General features: G+C 38.2%; 1 protein-coding gene across 4 annotated transcripts in view; it reads left to right on the top strand.

The window, feature by feature from the left end:
• LOC108022615 (probable nuclear hormone receptor HR3) overlaps positions 1-12,611 on the top strand; it is a 34,344-nt gene extending 21,733 nt beyond the window's left edge. For 3 of the 4 annotated variants that reach the window (XM_050887236.1, XM_017091655.3, XM_017091656.3), the window contains exons 2-9: positions 8,073-8,300; positions 8,524-8,692; positions 8,892-9,061; positions 9,606-9,709; positions 9,782-9,928; positions 9,987-10,230; positions 10,288-10,438; positions 11,177-12,611. In XM_050887236.1, coding sequence (XP_050743193.1) covers positions 8,073-8,300; positions 8,524-8,692; positions 8,892-9,061; positions 9,606-9,709; positions 9,782-9,928; positions 9,987-10,230; positions 10,288-10,438; positions 11,177-11,297 — 1,334 coding nt within the window. In that variant the 3' untranslated portion in view covers positions 11,298-12,611. The remainder of the gene's footprint in view (positions 1-8,072; positions 8,301-8,523; positions 8,693-8,891; positions 9,062-9,605; positions 9,710-9,781; positions 9,929-9,986; positions 10,231-10,287; positions 10,439-11,176) is intronic. The other variant, XM_050887237.1, reaches the window with a different exon arrangement.
• The last annotated feature ends 4,882 nt before the right edge of the window (positions 12,612-17,493 follow it).

The following is a 17,493-nucleotide window of genomic DNA, read 5'->3' on the forward strand; positions in this document are numbered from 1 at the left end:
GCCAACAAAATGCGAAAAACTGGGACAAAGTTGAACAGACGAGCCAAGGACGGATATTAGTGCGACGCGGCGCGAACAGTTGCATGATGAAGGGGTGCGGGGTGCGGGGTGCGGGGGCCAGAGGGGCCCAAAAAGGAGGGGGTCGGCGGGGAGGGGAGGGGCCGGCGGTGAAGTTGGCAGCGAAAAGTGGAAAAACAAAATGAATGTTGTTGCCTGGTCCAACAGCAAAGTACAGTGGACGTACTTTGGGCCACCAAAAGGTACAACTCCAGTTACAGGAACTTTAAGTTATAGATATTTCTTAAAAAGTATCTTTTAGTTATAGATATTTCTTAAGAAGTATATATATTAAAATACAACCAATATAATAAGTAAATAAATCATTTGAACGAATATCTTTATAAATCATGTACTACACCTTATCAAACTTTTTTAATTCTCTGACAACTAACATTCAATATATGTATATCACTTTACCTATCTTTGAAATTAGTTAATCTCTAATGCATGGTAAGTCTTGAATTTTTTCACATTCCTTCGAAAGTTTTAAATAGTACTGTATCAATAAAACTATTTGTCTTTGACTTAAATAGAAATAATACTCCTTTTTATTTGTATCTAAGATTAATAAACAAAATTAATATATTCATTAAAAAATACTTGACATTTTTTATTTTAGACAGAATAAATGAAAGCATATATATATTTTAGGAATTTTAAAATGTAGTAAGACTCGGTAGTTTAAAGTTATATTATTTTTATTGAGTAGCGCTTTTAGAATAAGTAAGGACAAAATAAAAAAAAATAGAACATTTTACCAAATTCTTTTTAATTAATGTTAGGTTTCTGTCAAAGAATTAGCTTTTACAAAGATTTAACAAGATTGAGATGAACTATTAAATAAATAAAAGCTACTTGATCATAGTTATTTAACTTAGAGTATATTTTTTAGTAGGTGATCAGCTCATACAGTGACTCAAGATAGATACATCTTTGGGATGCTTTTAAGAACATGCTTCCCAACCGACAACCAGTGCTCACTGTGCCTGCAGTATAGTTTTCAACTCTACAGAAAATTTTGTTGTTTGTTGATTACAATTTGCATGACGCCAGCGGCTGTTGCAGCGGCAGTGGCAGCGGCAGTACAGCCAACAGGGCGGATAGAAGCACTTTATCTCCCTCTGGCCGTCTCCCTCCCGCACTCGCCCCTCTCGCTCGCTCGCTCGGGTTTTTCTTCTGCCTTTTTTTCAGTAGCAACTGCAATCGTTGTTGGTTTTATAATGGTTGTTGTTAATTTTGCAGACATTTCAGCCGAAAAACAGAAAAAAGACGGATTTTAATTAATGGTGGAAAAACGAGTTTGCCTGGTTTCCATCAAACCAACGACCACTATGAATGGATTTTCCTCGAGAACTCTTTTTCCCCCACACAGATTGCATTTTTCACAGGCGCTTGTGTGCGATTTGTGAGTCTGTCTTGGGCTGGCTCAACTTGAAAATTCTTGTTTTGGCCAAATTGCAAGCTGCAAAACGGCAAAAGTTGATGCCTTAGTCAAAACACTTAAATACCATAAATAATTGGCTACTTAAGTGCATTTGTTGCGCAAAACCGAAAAAAGAAAAACAATCAGAAACCAAAGAAGTCAGTTTACAAGCTTTGTGTGTGGCTTTTGAGGTTTTCAAGGTATTTTCCATGTGTTTTTCTCTGTATATATACTTTTAGTATTTTCTGTTGAGTTTCATTTATGCTGCAGCGTAGCTGGTGCATTTGAAGCGTGCATAAATAATGCCACAGGCCTACTTTTTATGCTGCGGCGCTGTCGCATATTTGTTTTCGGGGCGGGGAATGTATGTACCTACGTTCGTCGATGTCAAGCACATAAATATGCATTTACCCGTACGAGCCGGTGGCTGAGACCATTGTTCAGGGAACTTTTCAGGCGATTTTAAGGCTAAATGTGGTTTTCCTTAGCCATCAGTTAACGTTCTGTGAAGCATTTAAGTAAAATCTATAAATGTTTCTTAAGTTTCATACTAGCATCTTAGCAATAAGTAAGTTTGTAAGCAAAATTGATAGTAACCATCTTAACCAAAATATAATAATATATATATATAACCTAATCTCCCGAAGAAATATAATTCGAGTTGCATAAAAATAGTTTTATACTTAATTGCTGATTTTTCCCCAAGCAGCTTCTCAGCAAATAATTGGCTGTAAATTCAAATGGACATTTTACAGGGAAATTTTCCCCCCAACTGTGATTCATTTCTAAGAAAACTAGTGAGTTTCTCCCTCTCCCCAAATAAATTTGCAATTGTTCTCGCCTGCCACCATCACGTGAAGCGCGGCGTATACGTGATGTTTGGGAAACAATATAATAAATTGCGCATACGTCATGTATCCGACGACCTGACTAATTGAGGCATACCTAGATTTTTTGGTCATTCACATCGCTACTTTGTAGAAAATACCGCATAGAAAGCGATCGGATTACGAAGAGAAATTACATCATTTGGTGAAAATGCTTAGCATTTCATTAAATCGCCTAAAAATGGCAAATTCTTGCGCTGTTTCGGCCTCCTCTTTTTCGGTTTTATTTTGTTCCGTGGGTCAATAAACTTGCTGGGCCCAGTCAAAAATTTGTGTATGAGAAATTCTTTTGTTGGCAACAAAAGAACCAGCGCGTCACGTACGCCGGCAGTGCGACAGAGAGGGCAGATGGGGCAGATGGGGGAAGAGCGGGATAGAGCGAGTGCGAAATGTAAACATTACAAAAATGCCAAGCCAACGTCTTCATCAGGGGGCCAAAAAAAGAACCGAATTCGTACGGGCCCGTTAGCCAAAAGTTTATAGCCCCAGCCGCCTTATTATAATATTATGTATATCTTGAGATGAATGAATTTTGTATCTTACGAAATTCTAACGGCATTCTACGAAGCTTTCGCGCAAAGTATCTGAGGCAGGGGGCAGGGGAAACTAACAACAATGAGCTGGCCGAAAAGAAAGCGACAAATTACGTAGCCAGCATGCTAATGCTAATGCTCTTGCTTCCCTAACGGCATTTCGCACAGCCGGCTAAAAGGCTCCCCCCTTAGGCCCGCCCTCTCCTCCCTTGGCCCAACTCGGTTTTTATTTTTTGTGAAAGCTGGAAACCAGTTTTCTATTAGCATTTGCTTGGCGGCAAAAGAACGAAGCACAGCGGCAGAAGAGAAAAAAAAGGCGGGGAAGAGAGCCGGGCGCTCTCTTCGGCACTCTCTTTTGGCCACAAGGCAGTCGGCCGGTGCATTGACCCCACAGCTAGCTGACCCACTTACGAAGCTGCTTTTTGCCTCTGCGAATGCGAGTTGCGAATTGCGATTTGCCGACGCGGCGAGCTCGTGCCGCAGTCGACGTCGCCGTCGGCAGCGTCGGTGCTTCGACGAACGAGCAACTTGTGCAATAGCCGCCGCAGCGGCAGGAGCAACAACAGCAGCAGCCACTGCAGCAGCAGCAAAGTCGACTGCGCTGCCACATGGGCAACTCAAAACTTACTGTGCTTTACTCTTTGCCCCAGCACAGTGGTTGAAAACGGGCAGAAAGTGCAGCGGAAATAAAAGATATATATTTCGATTGGCAGTTAAATTGTGTTACTCAAAAATTTAATATTTGTTATACCGATCAGGCCTGTTATATCTCTCCGTTTCTCAGGAAAAATCTGGCCGGACAAACTGCATTAATCTCTTAATTTCAGGAATGCTTGCAGATACTGTAAGCACTGAAAGGGATTCATCGAAGTTTTTTTAGGTAATTAGTAATTAGATTTAACGTTAAAAATTAAAACAATTTTTTTAACATATAACTTTGATACAATTTTTAGAAAAATCAAAAATGTCTTAACATTACAGCTTTTAGTGAATTAAAAATATTTATTTTTCTTAAACCGAAATAGGATATAATTTAAAAATTGAGAATAAATTTTTTTGAGTATTTATAATAAAAAAAAACAAATTTGGTTCACTATTAATTTAAGATATTACTTAAATAATCGGTGAGCATTAGTCAAAATAAAAAAATTATTAATTAAATACAAATACGGCCTTCAAAAGCAGGAAAACAATTATATGTTAATAACACAATTCTGCAAAAATAATACCTTTTTCCCTGCCTTTAGTCAGACTGTTTGTGAGGTATTATGTGTGGTTTTTTATATCATTGCAATAGTTTCGGGCGCTGTTATTGTTATTTTATTTGACTTTGCCGTTCGCCGCAGTGCCAAAAACTGCAATTCATATGCAGCAGCCCCCCCTGCGGCCGGTGCCCCTTCCCCCACCCATGGCCCGATCTCCCGGGCTTTAACATACATCCATATATACACATGTGGATGTGTTTTTTTCGTTAGCACATGTCGCTGCATATTAATTTTCGTATGCAAGTGTGCACACATGCATGTGCGAATGCTTTTTACACTTTTTACTCGGTTTCTGCCGCCTCTTGGCGAACTGCATTTTTTGCGGGCATGCATTCGCAATAAAGAAGAACATATTAATTCTGACTTCTGGTTATTGCTGCACCCAGCAGAAGCAGTGCGAAAAGAAAGCCGGCGGCGCAGTGCAAATGAATTGCATATGCAAAATATTTGGGCGGTTTTCCGCATATCTTTTTCACATTTTTTTTTCTCGTTCGCTGGCTTTGCCCATTCAGAATTTATTTTATTGAGCCGCTTTCGGACGGCAATTAATTTTTGCTCTTAGGCTGAATATAGGCGTTGCAAACTTGTTGGTTGATCAGCCCCAAAATGCTGTTTTCATTAGTTGCAACTTGTTTCTTATGCCCGTCAACGGTGCGTGTACGTGGTGATGTGGAATTACCTAATAATTGAATGGATGCGTTTTCATTGAGCAAAGGCGTTCGTGCCACTTGCAAGGATTTAAAAAAAACACTGGCGCCTTAAAAATTGATCACAGCTCTTGTGCGTTCATTGTTTATGTTTGCATACACTAAATTCAGCGTTTTATTCCTGCCTTTTACCTCTGATCTGCAAACAATTTCACCCAATATTTGCCTTTATTTTGAGAAAAGTATGTCATACATTTTGTTTTCTCGCTGTCAAAGTACACAACGCAAAAAATGCCAAATAAGACAATAAAATGTATTTCATGACACACTTTTCCGCGCCGGGTATTAAGTAAATATTTGCGCCTGCTATTTGTTAACAAAATGGGGGCGAAAATGTGCGTAGGCGAAAAGTTAATGCCCCTAAAGTGACTTGTTACCATGTAAGTTTCTGCCAGACATTTTGGGTTCTAATAAGAGGATGGATTTTAGTTGTTTCAGGGGGAAGAAAAATCAAAACTTATTAAAATCTTGAATTTACATTTTTTTATTTTAGAAATACCTTTTTTTGTTTTAAGCTACATACATATATGCATATTGTATTAAGATAAAACCAACTATAGTTGTTATAGGGGGGAAGAAAAATTAATTAATTAAAAATTGTTTGCTTTAGAAAAAAAAGATAAAAATTGTATTAAGAGCATACCTGCATTATTTTTTTAGAGACGCCTTTTTTGCCGAAAAAAGATATTCCCACCTTAAAGATACATGAGTAAGTGCTGTCGCTTGACTTATCGATTTCCTGAACTGCATACAAATGAGTGGGAATGGCCTGTAAAGTTGAAGCTTTTACTTGTCATAACGGTAAACGTGCCCCTCTCTTTGCCGCGCTCTTTAGTGCAGTTACCCCCGACTTATCTGTCTGAAGACCCATAAACACGCACATTCCCCCGGTACTTGAGATAAAGATTTATATGTTTTCGGGGGAAAGGCCTTACAAATACTGCACTTTCCGTGCAAGTATTTCGAGTTGTATTTCGTAATGCCCGAGAACGATAAAAAGTTTAAGACGGCTTAAGTAAGCCAGCCCCTCCTCCCCTTAAAGCCCCCCTAAAAACACCCATTTAAAACCCCTGTTTTTCACCGATGACGACACACATTCTATTATAATTAAATATCTGTCTGCCCGCTCAGTGCAATGCAAGAGAGTCGCTCTTGGTAACTAAGAGAAGCCCCCCAAAGAGAGGGGGCCAGTAAAGAGAGTCTCCGGCGCAGAGAACTTTCTTTTCGATTTTGTTTTTGTTTTCTTTTTCTTCGCTCGCCGAGAATGCTGATGGCATCCGACAGTGTGTGTGTGTCAGTGTGAGATACTGCCGTGTGGGAAAAGTTCATTGACACTTGAAAAACATTCAGTCACTCACTCACTCACACAAAGCCAGTCGGGTTACTCACTCACTCATCATCTGTCACACATTTCTCCGATCCGATACAAAAAAAAGAAGAAAAGGAAAAAAGCGTCAGCGCTTGGCACATTTTTCAAGCTGCGCTGTTGTTGTTTCTGTTTTTTGTGAGCCCCCCATTCTGCCGGCTCTGACTGCGCTGCCGGCGTCGCTGCTGCCGCAGATGCTGCTGCTCCGCCTGTTGTAGTTGTGTGCGTTCGGTTCAGCGCGCATCTTTCATCCTCGTGGGTAAACACAAACACAAATACGCAAGGCAAAGCGCCTAGATTACACAATACCGCCGCCAGACGAGACCAATCTGCCCGCTCGCCCTCTCTCCCTCGCTCCTGCACTCTCTCGCTCGCGCGTACTGGCTTTTAAGTCTACACTAGGCTGCAAAAGTTGGGCGTACTTTGAGATACAAACGAGTGATAATAGCAAAGCTATTGTAAACTTGTGTTGATCAATTACATATATTTTAGTCTATATGAAAATTTATTTTTAGTAACTTCAAAGACTTCATTTTTAGTTATATTTCTATGATATATTTTAAACTATATTCGTAAAGTAACATCCTTACCTTTGGTAATCCTACAAAATTATAAAAAATTTGGATTTTTGGATCATAGAATGTAATACTAAGCACACACTGGATTAATACTATTTTTTTCTGTCTGCCTATTTTTCTTCCAATCTATCCGATCTATCTATCTATCTATAGATAGATCTAACTATCTATCTATCAAGCTATCTACCTATCTGTCTATCTATCTTTAGTTCTATCTATCTATCTATCTATACAACTTGATTAAGGACTATCGTGGTATTGAAAATGAAATCAAATTCATAGGATATAAATTAAGTGTTTGGATAAAAAAATTATAAATCAATATTAGTCTTAAAAAAAGTTATATTTAAAAACAATTTAAATGCAACTTTTAAACTGGTTATATTAAGAATACTTGTGTCTTGTGCTGGCCAGTGTAAATTGCGGCAAATTTTAATTCTCTTCGTGAACCAGTTCTCAGCGATGCGATGGTGCACTGCTGTTGATCAGGAAATTGCATCACCGCTGAAAGGATTGCGGATTGCAAGGGAAATCCGAACAGCTGTCGCACTATCTCCCTTCCCCTCTGTGATTTCCCCTCACTTTTCCGCAGCAGGGTGGGTACGGGGCATGGGTATTCTTTATTGTCTGGGCAGACAAGTGGCTTAAGGTACCGCCTGCATTGTGCTGCATGGATAATACATTACAATATTGCGCAATAGTTCTCTGGGGTCGAAGTGGCTTTGTCTGAACTCCGACAATAGATAGGCTGGCATCGGAAATCCATTGATTGTAATTGCGGGGCGTTCACTATCGGAAATTACTTGAGGCCCAGGCCCCCAACTTCAAGATATTTGTGGATGAACTTAATGCCTTTAGTGTTGTAATGTATTCAAAACATTACTTTAGAGGTGTTTTTTGAGATACATCTATTTATAGAGTAAATATTGTACAAGTTATTTATCTATCTACCGATCTATCTATCTATCGATCTGTCTCTCTATCTGTCCATCTACCTATCTATCTATCCAAATTTTAACTGAAAAGATAGCTTTAAATTCCTGGAAACTTCCTAGGGATTGCAGCTCAGAATATTTTATAAATTTATATAACATTGATATAAGTCGAATAATTTTACTTTTTAACTAGGAAGAATGCTTTACCGGAAAGTGTCATAGGTATTATCAATCTTATAAAGACTTTACCAACATTTTAAGATCCTTGACTATTTGAATATCTTTTCTAACACACTTTTTCCCATCCTATCTTTGCAGCTCAAATTGAGATAATTCCGTGCAAAGTCTGCGGCGACAAGTCATCCGGCGTGCACTACGGCGTGATCACCTGCGAGGGCTGCAAGGGCTTCTTCCGAAGGTCGCAGAGCTCCGTGGTGAACTACCAGTGTCCGCGCAACAAGCAATGTGTGGTGGACCGCGTTAATCGCAACCGCTGTCAATACTGTAGACTGCAAAAGTGCCTAAAACTGGGAATGAGTCGTGATGGTCTGTAAAAAGTGTTGAGCAGGGCACTCAGAGGAATTTCGTAGGGAATTCAATTGATTTTTATTAGTTTTCAAAATAAATGTAGTAAGATTTAGTATCTTATAGTTTTTCCTAACTTATTTATATCAATTGAATTCCCTCCTTATTCCCTGGGTGCCAAAGAGCTTTATCAGCCCTACATTAATGTATTAATCCCGCCCCCTTGACCACACCCCCTTTGCAGCTGTAAAGTTCGGCAGGATGTCCAAGAAGCAGCGCGAGAAGGTCGAGGACGAGGTCCGGTTCCACAAGGCCCAGATGAGGGCCCAGAGCGACGCGGCACCCGACAGCTCCGTCTACGACACCCAGACGCCCTCGAGCAGCGACCAGCTGCATCACAACAACTACAATAGGTGCAGTATGACCGATATGAGAATGACCCCCCATATTGATTCGACCCTCGAACCACGCCCCTGCCTCCGCCTCTGCCCCACGACCTTGAACCGTAACCCACCTGGTGACCTCGCTCTTTATCTCCCTCCTCTCGTCTGCTCTTCTCTCCCCCGCCCGCCATCGCCGATCCCGACCCGTAATGCCCTTCTTGTCACTCAGCTACAGCGGCGGCTACTCGAACAACGAGGTGGGCTACGGCAGTCCCTACGGATACTCGGCCTCCGTGACGCCCCAGCAGACCATGCAGTACGACATCTCGGCGGACTACGTGGACAGCACCACCTACGAGCCGCGCAGTACAATAATCGATCCCGAATTTATTAGTCACGGTGAGTGGGGACTACCCCAATAGGTGCTAAGTTTTTCTCGACATTTTATATATTCAAGTCGTTTCAAAGATATTATATATTTTGGTTGTCTATAAGGAATGATTCCTCACTCAGCTCTAAAAAGATTCATGTTGAGCTGAACGTTTATATGTTTCTTTACTTAAAAATGTTGGTATTTATAATATTTCCTTTACAATCCATATACTAGAATACTTTCCAAAATATAATATTTTTTAGTTCGCATATCATAAAGGACATCTGTATGGATTCCCTTATACTAACTCACTTAGTGTTCAAAACTTTTTGAAAAAATTTCACCTTAAAGTTGTTCAAATATAGAAAAAAATAAATATTTAAAAACATGATACTTTTAAATTCCGCGACATTGACTCATTCTTTTTCACAGAAATTTAGAAACATTTTTAAAATCTTTTATTGGAAGTTCTTTGGTGAATAAAGCCTCTATACCAAGACCCACCTACAATCATTTTATTTTGTATATAATTTGTAAACAATTAATAATAATTTTCATAAATCTCCTTAGCGGATGGCGATATCAACGATGTGCTGATCAAGACGCTGGCGGAGGCGCATGCCAACACAAATACCAAACTGGAAGCTGTGCACGACATGTTCCGAAAGCAGCCGGTGAGTGTTTAACCAGAAGCCCCGAAAGTATACCTTGGATAAACACAAATCCCATTATTTCTTGCTGTGTAGGATGTGTCGCGCATTCTCTACTACAAGAATCTGGGCCAGGAGGAACTCTGGCTGGACTGCGCCGAGAAGCTTACACAAATGATACAGAACATAATCGAATTTGCTAAGCTAATACCGGGATTCATGCGCCTGAGTCAGGACGATCAGGTCGGGATTATACATTCAATCTAAATGAGTGGCTTATTAATCCCCTGTGCCTCCCCAGATATTACTGCTGAAGACGGGCTCCTTTGAGCTGGCGATTGTTCGCATGTCCAGACTGCTAGATCTCTCACAGAACGCGGTTCTCTACGGCGATGTGATGCTGCCCCAGGAGGCCTTCTACACATCCGACTCGGAGGAGATGCGCCTGGTGTCGCGCATCTTCCAAACGGCCAAGTCGATAGCCGAACTCAAACTGACTGAAACCGAACTGGCGCTGTATCAGAGCTTAGTGCTGCTCTGGCCAGGTGGGACTATCTTATTTCCTGTATGATCTATCTGTATCTAATAAGTCTCGATTTTAGAACGCAACGGAGTGCGTGGTAATACGGAAATACAGAGGCTTTTCAATCTGAGCATGAATGCGATTCGGCAGGAGCTGGAAACGAATCATGCGCCGCTCAAGGGCGATGTCACCGTGCTGGACACACTGCTGAACAACATACCCAATTTCCGGTAGGTTATTAAGAGGGGTAATCACACTGCTTTTTGAATCAATAATTGAACAAATTTTATCGACAAAAAAGTTAGAAGCAGTTCTATTCTGGATAGATCATATTTAAGCAGATACGTTTTGTTACAATCACAGTACTTTTTGAATCAATAATTGAAAAAGTTTTATCGACAACAAAGTTAGAAGCAGTTCTATTCTGGATAGATCATAATTAAGCAGATACGTTTCACAAATCTCTGATTTACGGCTATGTTTTCATACCTTTATAATATTACGAGTACTTGGGGATCTAGTATTTTAACCAGAGAGCATGATATAGTCGAAAGCCACATTTATCAGATACCGGTTACACAGCTAAGGGAAGTGCGAAGGAGATGGAGATATGCTTGCACGAAAGCGACTGTTCATTATACTGCACATCCCAAACAGCGCCATCTAGCGTCGAGTAATTTATCTCCTTACAACTTTTTAGTTGATGGTCCGTTTGTAACTATTTTTACCATGCAGATAGATAATAATATATATTGTCGATCTAGCTATTTTACGGTAGTCTTGAAAGAGGATATCGATAATCTAAAATGCATCAAAACTGATAAAAGATATTTTCCTTTTACGTATAAGATTGAGTAGAAAACAAAGTTTCTTGTGTATATTTATAATACTATTTTTAAAGCACTTGGCATATCCTTTTTTTACAAAACGCACATGCTAATAACAAACAATTTTCTCTAATTTTGCAGCGACATTTCCATCTTGCACATGGAATCGCTGAGCAAGTTCAAGCTGCAGCACCCGAACGTCGTGTTCCCGGCGCTCTACAAGGAGCTCTTCTCGATAGATTCGCAGCAGGACCTGACATAACAAGAGCAGCAGCCGTTCCTGGAGACGACCGCGGACGACGTTGCCGAGGATGCGGCTGCCACCGGATGTGTCCTGCCGCCGGTGGCGCCCCCTGCCGGACAGCAGCAGCCACCGCTGCTTGAGGACTGAGGGCCGCTGGATGCGGCAACAATAATTATTTGCGTAAAAAACTGCGCTGCACTGCGATGGCGATGGCGATTGCGATTGCGATTGCGATTGCGATTGCAGCAGATACAAGAGAACTTTATCATGATTTAAGCTAGCATACAACCAAGGATGTGATCCTCGCCAAGGACTCACTTAAAAAGAACTCTATCTATATACATATATATATTATATATGACAGAGCGGATGACGCAAAAAGGGAAGGGAAAATATTTCAAAAATATTGTTAACTCAGTTAAGACTTTTGCTTCGTAGAGAACCGAAACCGAAACCGATTGCATTTCGAGCAAGGGGCATCAAACTCTGATTTTCGAGGTTATACTCTATAAACACCGTTGTATGTAACTTCCCCAACTCTCATATCCAGACCCGAGCAAATCAGATCGACTAAGTACTTAAAGCCAAGCGAAATTCTCTACACAGCATACTCGAGAATCCAGAACCCGAACCCCATGAAAACTTTAGTTCCGGTAACGTTGACCCCCATTAAATCCCGATTCCGATCCCGCCTAGGTTGTCTTTGCCTTACGTTGTAACTAAAGTATGTGTATTATATATACTGAAGATGTATGTATAACTTTGTCTTATCGGTTATATGTAGCATGCCCAACAACATTATTTCTTTGTAAACAACTAAATCGAATATCTCGGAAAATGTGTTCTTATAATTATATTGATTAATGCAATTACAATATATTTACAATTTACCGTTACGTTTTTACATTTTACATAAGACGAAGAGAAAGGAAACAGAGACGTTTAAGGATTAGGAAGCAAAAGAGAAAGTTAGGAGGAGGAGAAGAAAGTAGCAGTTAAAGTGAGCGAGAAATCGAAAGAAAACGAGAAAATTTCAAGCAAGCACATAAAAGTATGCAATATTTTGTTTAAAAACAACTTTTTATTAGTTTCTTAAATATAACATAATTACGTACATACACACACGTATATATAGGACTATATATATCTCTATATATATATACATGATAGAAAAATCCCAATCCGGTTCCAAGGTTTAGTAAAAATAAAGCGAAATAAAACGAAAAACAAAAAACTTTTGATATGAAATCCTACGCATAATTACAAACTTTTATTGTTTCTAAGACTTAAACTTAAATAAAATGAAAACCAAAACAGACTGACGGACCGACCCCGACAGCAGCCACGCCCCCTACCCCCGCCCCCATCCCTCGCAGATCCTGGCAGAAATTCAAATGGAGTTCAATACACAAATCGAGAAGGAAAGGAAATCTTCAAAAATATAATAAAAAAATAAAGACAAGCAAACGGCAACTTTTTTGGTTGATACATTTAACTATATACAATTATATAACTGACTGACTATACAAAGACGTTACACACACACGCATACACACACATACACGCATATACACACATGCTTACATTACATAAATTAGTTAAACTTAGAGTAAACGAAACCACAACAAACACATTGGATAGTAGGTGATAATTGGTGTGTCTTAAATAAACCCTAGCCCCTCCCCCTCCCACTTGCTTAATGCCCAACGCCCCCTCCCCTCTAAAAAAAAACCCACGTTTTTACTAAATTTAAAGCTTAATCAAAACATTTTTTGGTAATATTCAAGAGGAAAATTCATCAGGCAGGCATAAATATTAATTAACTTTAATTATAGCAAGGAAGATTATAAATAAAATGTATACAACAAAAACTAAAAAATGAAATAAATTACATTTTGCAAATTCCACACAAAACAAGAACAACATTATTTTGCAAATTCTCTCAAAATCCTTTTCCCCCAAAAAACCAAGCGAGAAATATTTACACTAGCTAACATAGAACTGGGACGAGGACATGAATATTTCAATTGAAACAAAATGTATGTTAATGTAATCGATCGATTTGGACATATTTAAGTTCGACATTTTTGGCCTTACAAAACGAAAAACAAAAAGAAAGAAACCTAAAGTACTTTATATATATACAAACCATATATACAATATAGAAAATACAAAACTAGTTTTAATTTATACAAAGCAAGGGAGCAGCTTTCAAACTCAAAACAAAAATATCCCCAAAAACAAAAACTTTGTTAAAAATTACCCATAATAAAGAAAATTAATTAAATAAATTGACGACACAAAGTTAATCTATAATATAAATTGAAGTTAAGTTCGTTTGAGCGGTCGATGGCAAAGAAAACATAAATGTATCTTTAAATGATATATGTATTGTTAAATTTGTATGCTAAGTTTTTAGAGAGAGAAACGGTTACATTTTTAAAGAATAACAGAAGATCGCGAACTCGACAAGGTGTAAAATGAGTACATTTAAATTTAAATTTAGCATATATACGGCATAAATATTATGTTACGATATTTACATTTATATAAAACGGAAAAACAAAAACAAGAGAAACCGACAAAAATCAGAAGTCCCATATTAAAAGTGAAAATAAAATGAACAGAAGCTATAAACTGACAAGGGAATTCTGGATCTAAAAAAATAACAGAAACCGCAAGAGGTAAACAATTAATTATACAAAACCAAAAACTTATAAAAAAGAGAAGGCAAATTATATATTATATATATGATTAAGTAGCATTAGGCCGACTGTTGCACATAAAACCACACCTCACACACAGATACACACTCTCATAAGCTCACGCAGGCTAATAGGAAAGGCTGCGGGTGACAGATACAAATTATCAACGGAAAAGAGGAGCTTTCCTACACACATTTGCATAAAATCATTAATTTTTTACGGTGCACAAAGAAGCAATATGAAAAGCAGGCGAATCAATAAAGGTATACGGTGAATATTGGATACAACGGATTATGCAATTTTTTATTTTAAAATTAATCAATTAACTGAAATTGCTTTTATAACATTTTTAAAATGTATCTTTTAGGAAAATTGATATTTTGTTATTGTCCAGATTAATTTGTTGATCTTGAATTATTCACAATATTCACCAGTATTCACTGTACTTCTTAAACATTTCGAACTCTTTTCAACAACATCGTGGCTTTCCCCAAGCGTACAACGTGGCGTATGAGTAACATCCATGGGTCTGCAAATTTCGTTATTTATATTTCAGCGAGGTAGACTCGGAGCATGTTTAATTTCAAACAATACTATTCAGTTTTTTAATGCCGGGGCACGAACATAAATAAAACTGAAATCAACAGATAAACCGATATATTATTTGTGTATGTAGATCGGTTGTAAACAAATGCAAAGGCGGAGGCACACGAATGTTGCATAAAAACAGAGACAGAGTAAACATTAGCCGTCAAACAGGAATAAAAGATATGCTACCACGTGCATAAAAAGGAGAGGAAATCATTTTTTATAAACTATCACAAACTCACACACACACAACACATCACTCACACCACACACACACTCACGTGTAGCTTTAGTTTACTAGGTGAATTCGTTTTTATATATTTGTAAATTGTTTTTAGGTAAATCGAATTATATATACACGCATATATATATGAATCTCGATACATATACACGCATATATATGGAACAGATTATATATATATTATGTCATTCTGCATTATGATTATTACGATTATTATGATTCAAGAACACAGAACCCAGAAAAAGGCAAGCATCAAATGGTGAAACCAAGAAAATCCCAGAATATCCGAGAAATAAAGTGCTGGAAGAGCCGTTCAAGCCGCCATTGAAGATGCTGAGATCGGCAGAGAGCAGAAGTAATTCAATTCATTCTTAACAATAAAATGTAATCTGAATTATACAAAACGAAAGAAAAACAAAAAACAACACCAAACCAAAAGAGAAAACAAAAGAAAATCATAAAGAAAACATTTTCAAAAGAGTTTACTTGGGAACCTCGATGGATGGAGCGGGTCAGGGGAGAAGCCGCCTTAATGGCCTTTATTATGCCGATTTTCCAATTAATAATTTTATTAATTGGCCAACGGCATTGTTGATGCGTTCATAATCCACATTAATAAAAACGTCAATCAATTCGGATGGGAAGTGCAGGCATTGGCCATCAAAGACAGGAAGTGTGTCCAGATATTCGCACGGAAGTGGCCAAGGGGGCCAACCCCATTATAGAGTGGCTATATGTCTGCCAACTTAAAGTTACTGGAAGCAAAAAGTAAGACCTGAGTCCGATCGAATAAGATTATCCGATTTTTCAGCTTCTTCAGGGTTCATTTTATCATCAACATATCTACCATGTCCATAACTCGCTTTAAATATTTAAATATTATTTAAACTTCAAGGTAGGTAAGTATGTTATATAGGTTAATATTTTATAAATACGTTTTGTTAATCATTTATTCTTAACTATTTATTAAGGGTATAAACAGTCTAAAAAAATATATACCGTTTTTCAGAAATCCCAACTTAAAAGTTTGGAAAATAGAATAATTAAATATCTTTTAGAGTAATTCCGAACCGAAGACCATACAAGTTACGGTGAAATTTTATTAAAAGAGTTTTCTCCAGCACCTTTAACGAATGTAAATATATATTTGCATGATATTTTAAAGCTTTTGAATAAATTACAGCAATTTCTGAGGCCCGAAAACATAGGTAAACACTATGTTAAACAAGGCAAAGCCAAATAAATCAGAGGGTCTAACCTCGTAAAGCCAACTGAAAGTCATTCCAGAGGAATGGTTACACAAATTCCCATGTTATTTAGGTCGATTGCAGTCAAGTGAATGCGATCATGAGTCATGGGAGGGCCAACCCGCTGGGCGAAGCAAAATGTCTCCAGAAGGCCAAATGACTGCGGTCGGTTTGTTGACTTCAGTGAGCTGAATTTCTGCTAAGTACAGCAAACTTGTGTGGCCAAAACGAAATGCTCAATCGTCTAACTCGCTTTTGATGGCCATAAATTAATGCACCCCTCCGTCGAGCAATCGGCATTCTCAGTTTCTGAGTCTCGGTCTCGGAGGCCATAAAAACGTGCTGCATACGAGAGACGAGATTCTTGTATGTGGCTTTTCAATACGCAATAACGGAGTGGCAACAACCACAACGACACCTGCGTGCCCCGTTAAAGGCAAATCCATGTTTTGGCCAAAGTAAAACTTTTGCCCCACTAGCACCCCCTCGAAATCACACACACGTACGCATGTGGTCAGAACCAGATTTATGGCCACTTGTACATACATACTTAGGAGCAAGTTGCCGATTCCGATTCCGATTCTCGGGGCAAGGTCACTTTTGATGATGTCAGCAAGGCAAATAGTTTCCCCCGCAAGAAACACTCCAAGTTTATCCTTAAATCTTCGCAATTGATTCACCGGCAGATGGGAATCCGAGCTTCAAGGACGTCCAAGGAATTGCTGATGCTGCTGCGACAAAGCTTTAATTTACTTAGCTCATTTGGGTCAGACTGGAAGAGTTGCGACAAGCTTAAAGATACTTTATCTTAAAGCTGGAATTATAAAATATAGATAATCTTATCTTATTTAAACTATTATTGTTTTATTTATTTGTTAAATTATAATGATTTTTGGTTAAGAATTTTATGTTTATATTTAACAATGTATATTTTCATTTTTAAAGTTTATGATTTTATATTCCAGAGCTTAAACTTGAACCTGGTAGTTTCATTTTCAAATTATAGGTTTGTTTTGGCGTTTATTGAAAATAAAAGAGTTGTTAAAAAAGTTATAAAGAATGTTAGTATAATGTCTTTACATTTTCTTTAACAATCTTGAGACAAAAATTACTATGCTAGCAAACCATAATTTTGAACATAAGTTGGTACAGTTGGTAATAACTAGTTCGATTAACCCAAAGGCATGGATAAATATAAACTATTACACAAAGTCTTCTTGTTAAGGATGTTATGTTAGTCAAACCACCTTAAAAAATGTTGGGTTGCCAAGCCAATTATAGTTGCATGTCTAGAAATTCCGTAGATACACCGGCTAACATTAATTAGCGATTAAAGCTACTTACAGCTAATGCCACATAATACAAACTGGTATCGGTTTGATTAAGGAAAAGCGTGTGAAAAGCGTTATATCAGTCTTCCTTCTTTCGAAACC

This window comes from Drosophila biarmipes, chromosome 2R (assembly GCF_025231255.1).
Source record: "Drosophila biarmipes strain raj3 chromosome 2R, RU_DBia_V1.1, whole genome shotgun sequence".
NCBI lineage: Eukaryota > Metazoa > Arthropoda > Insecta > Diptera > Drosophilidae > Drosophila > Drosophila biarmipes.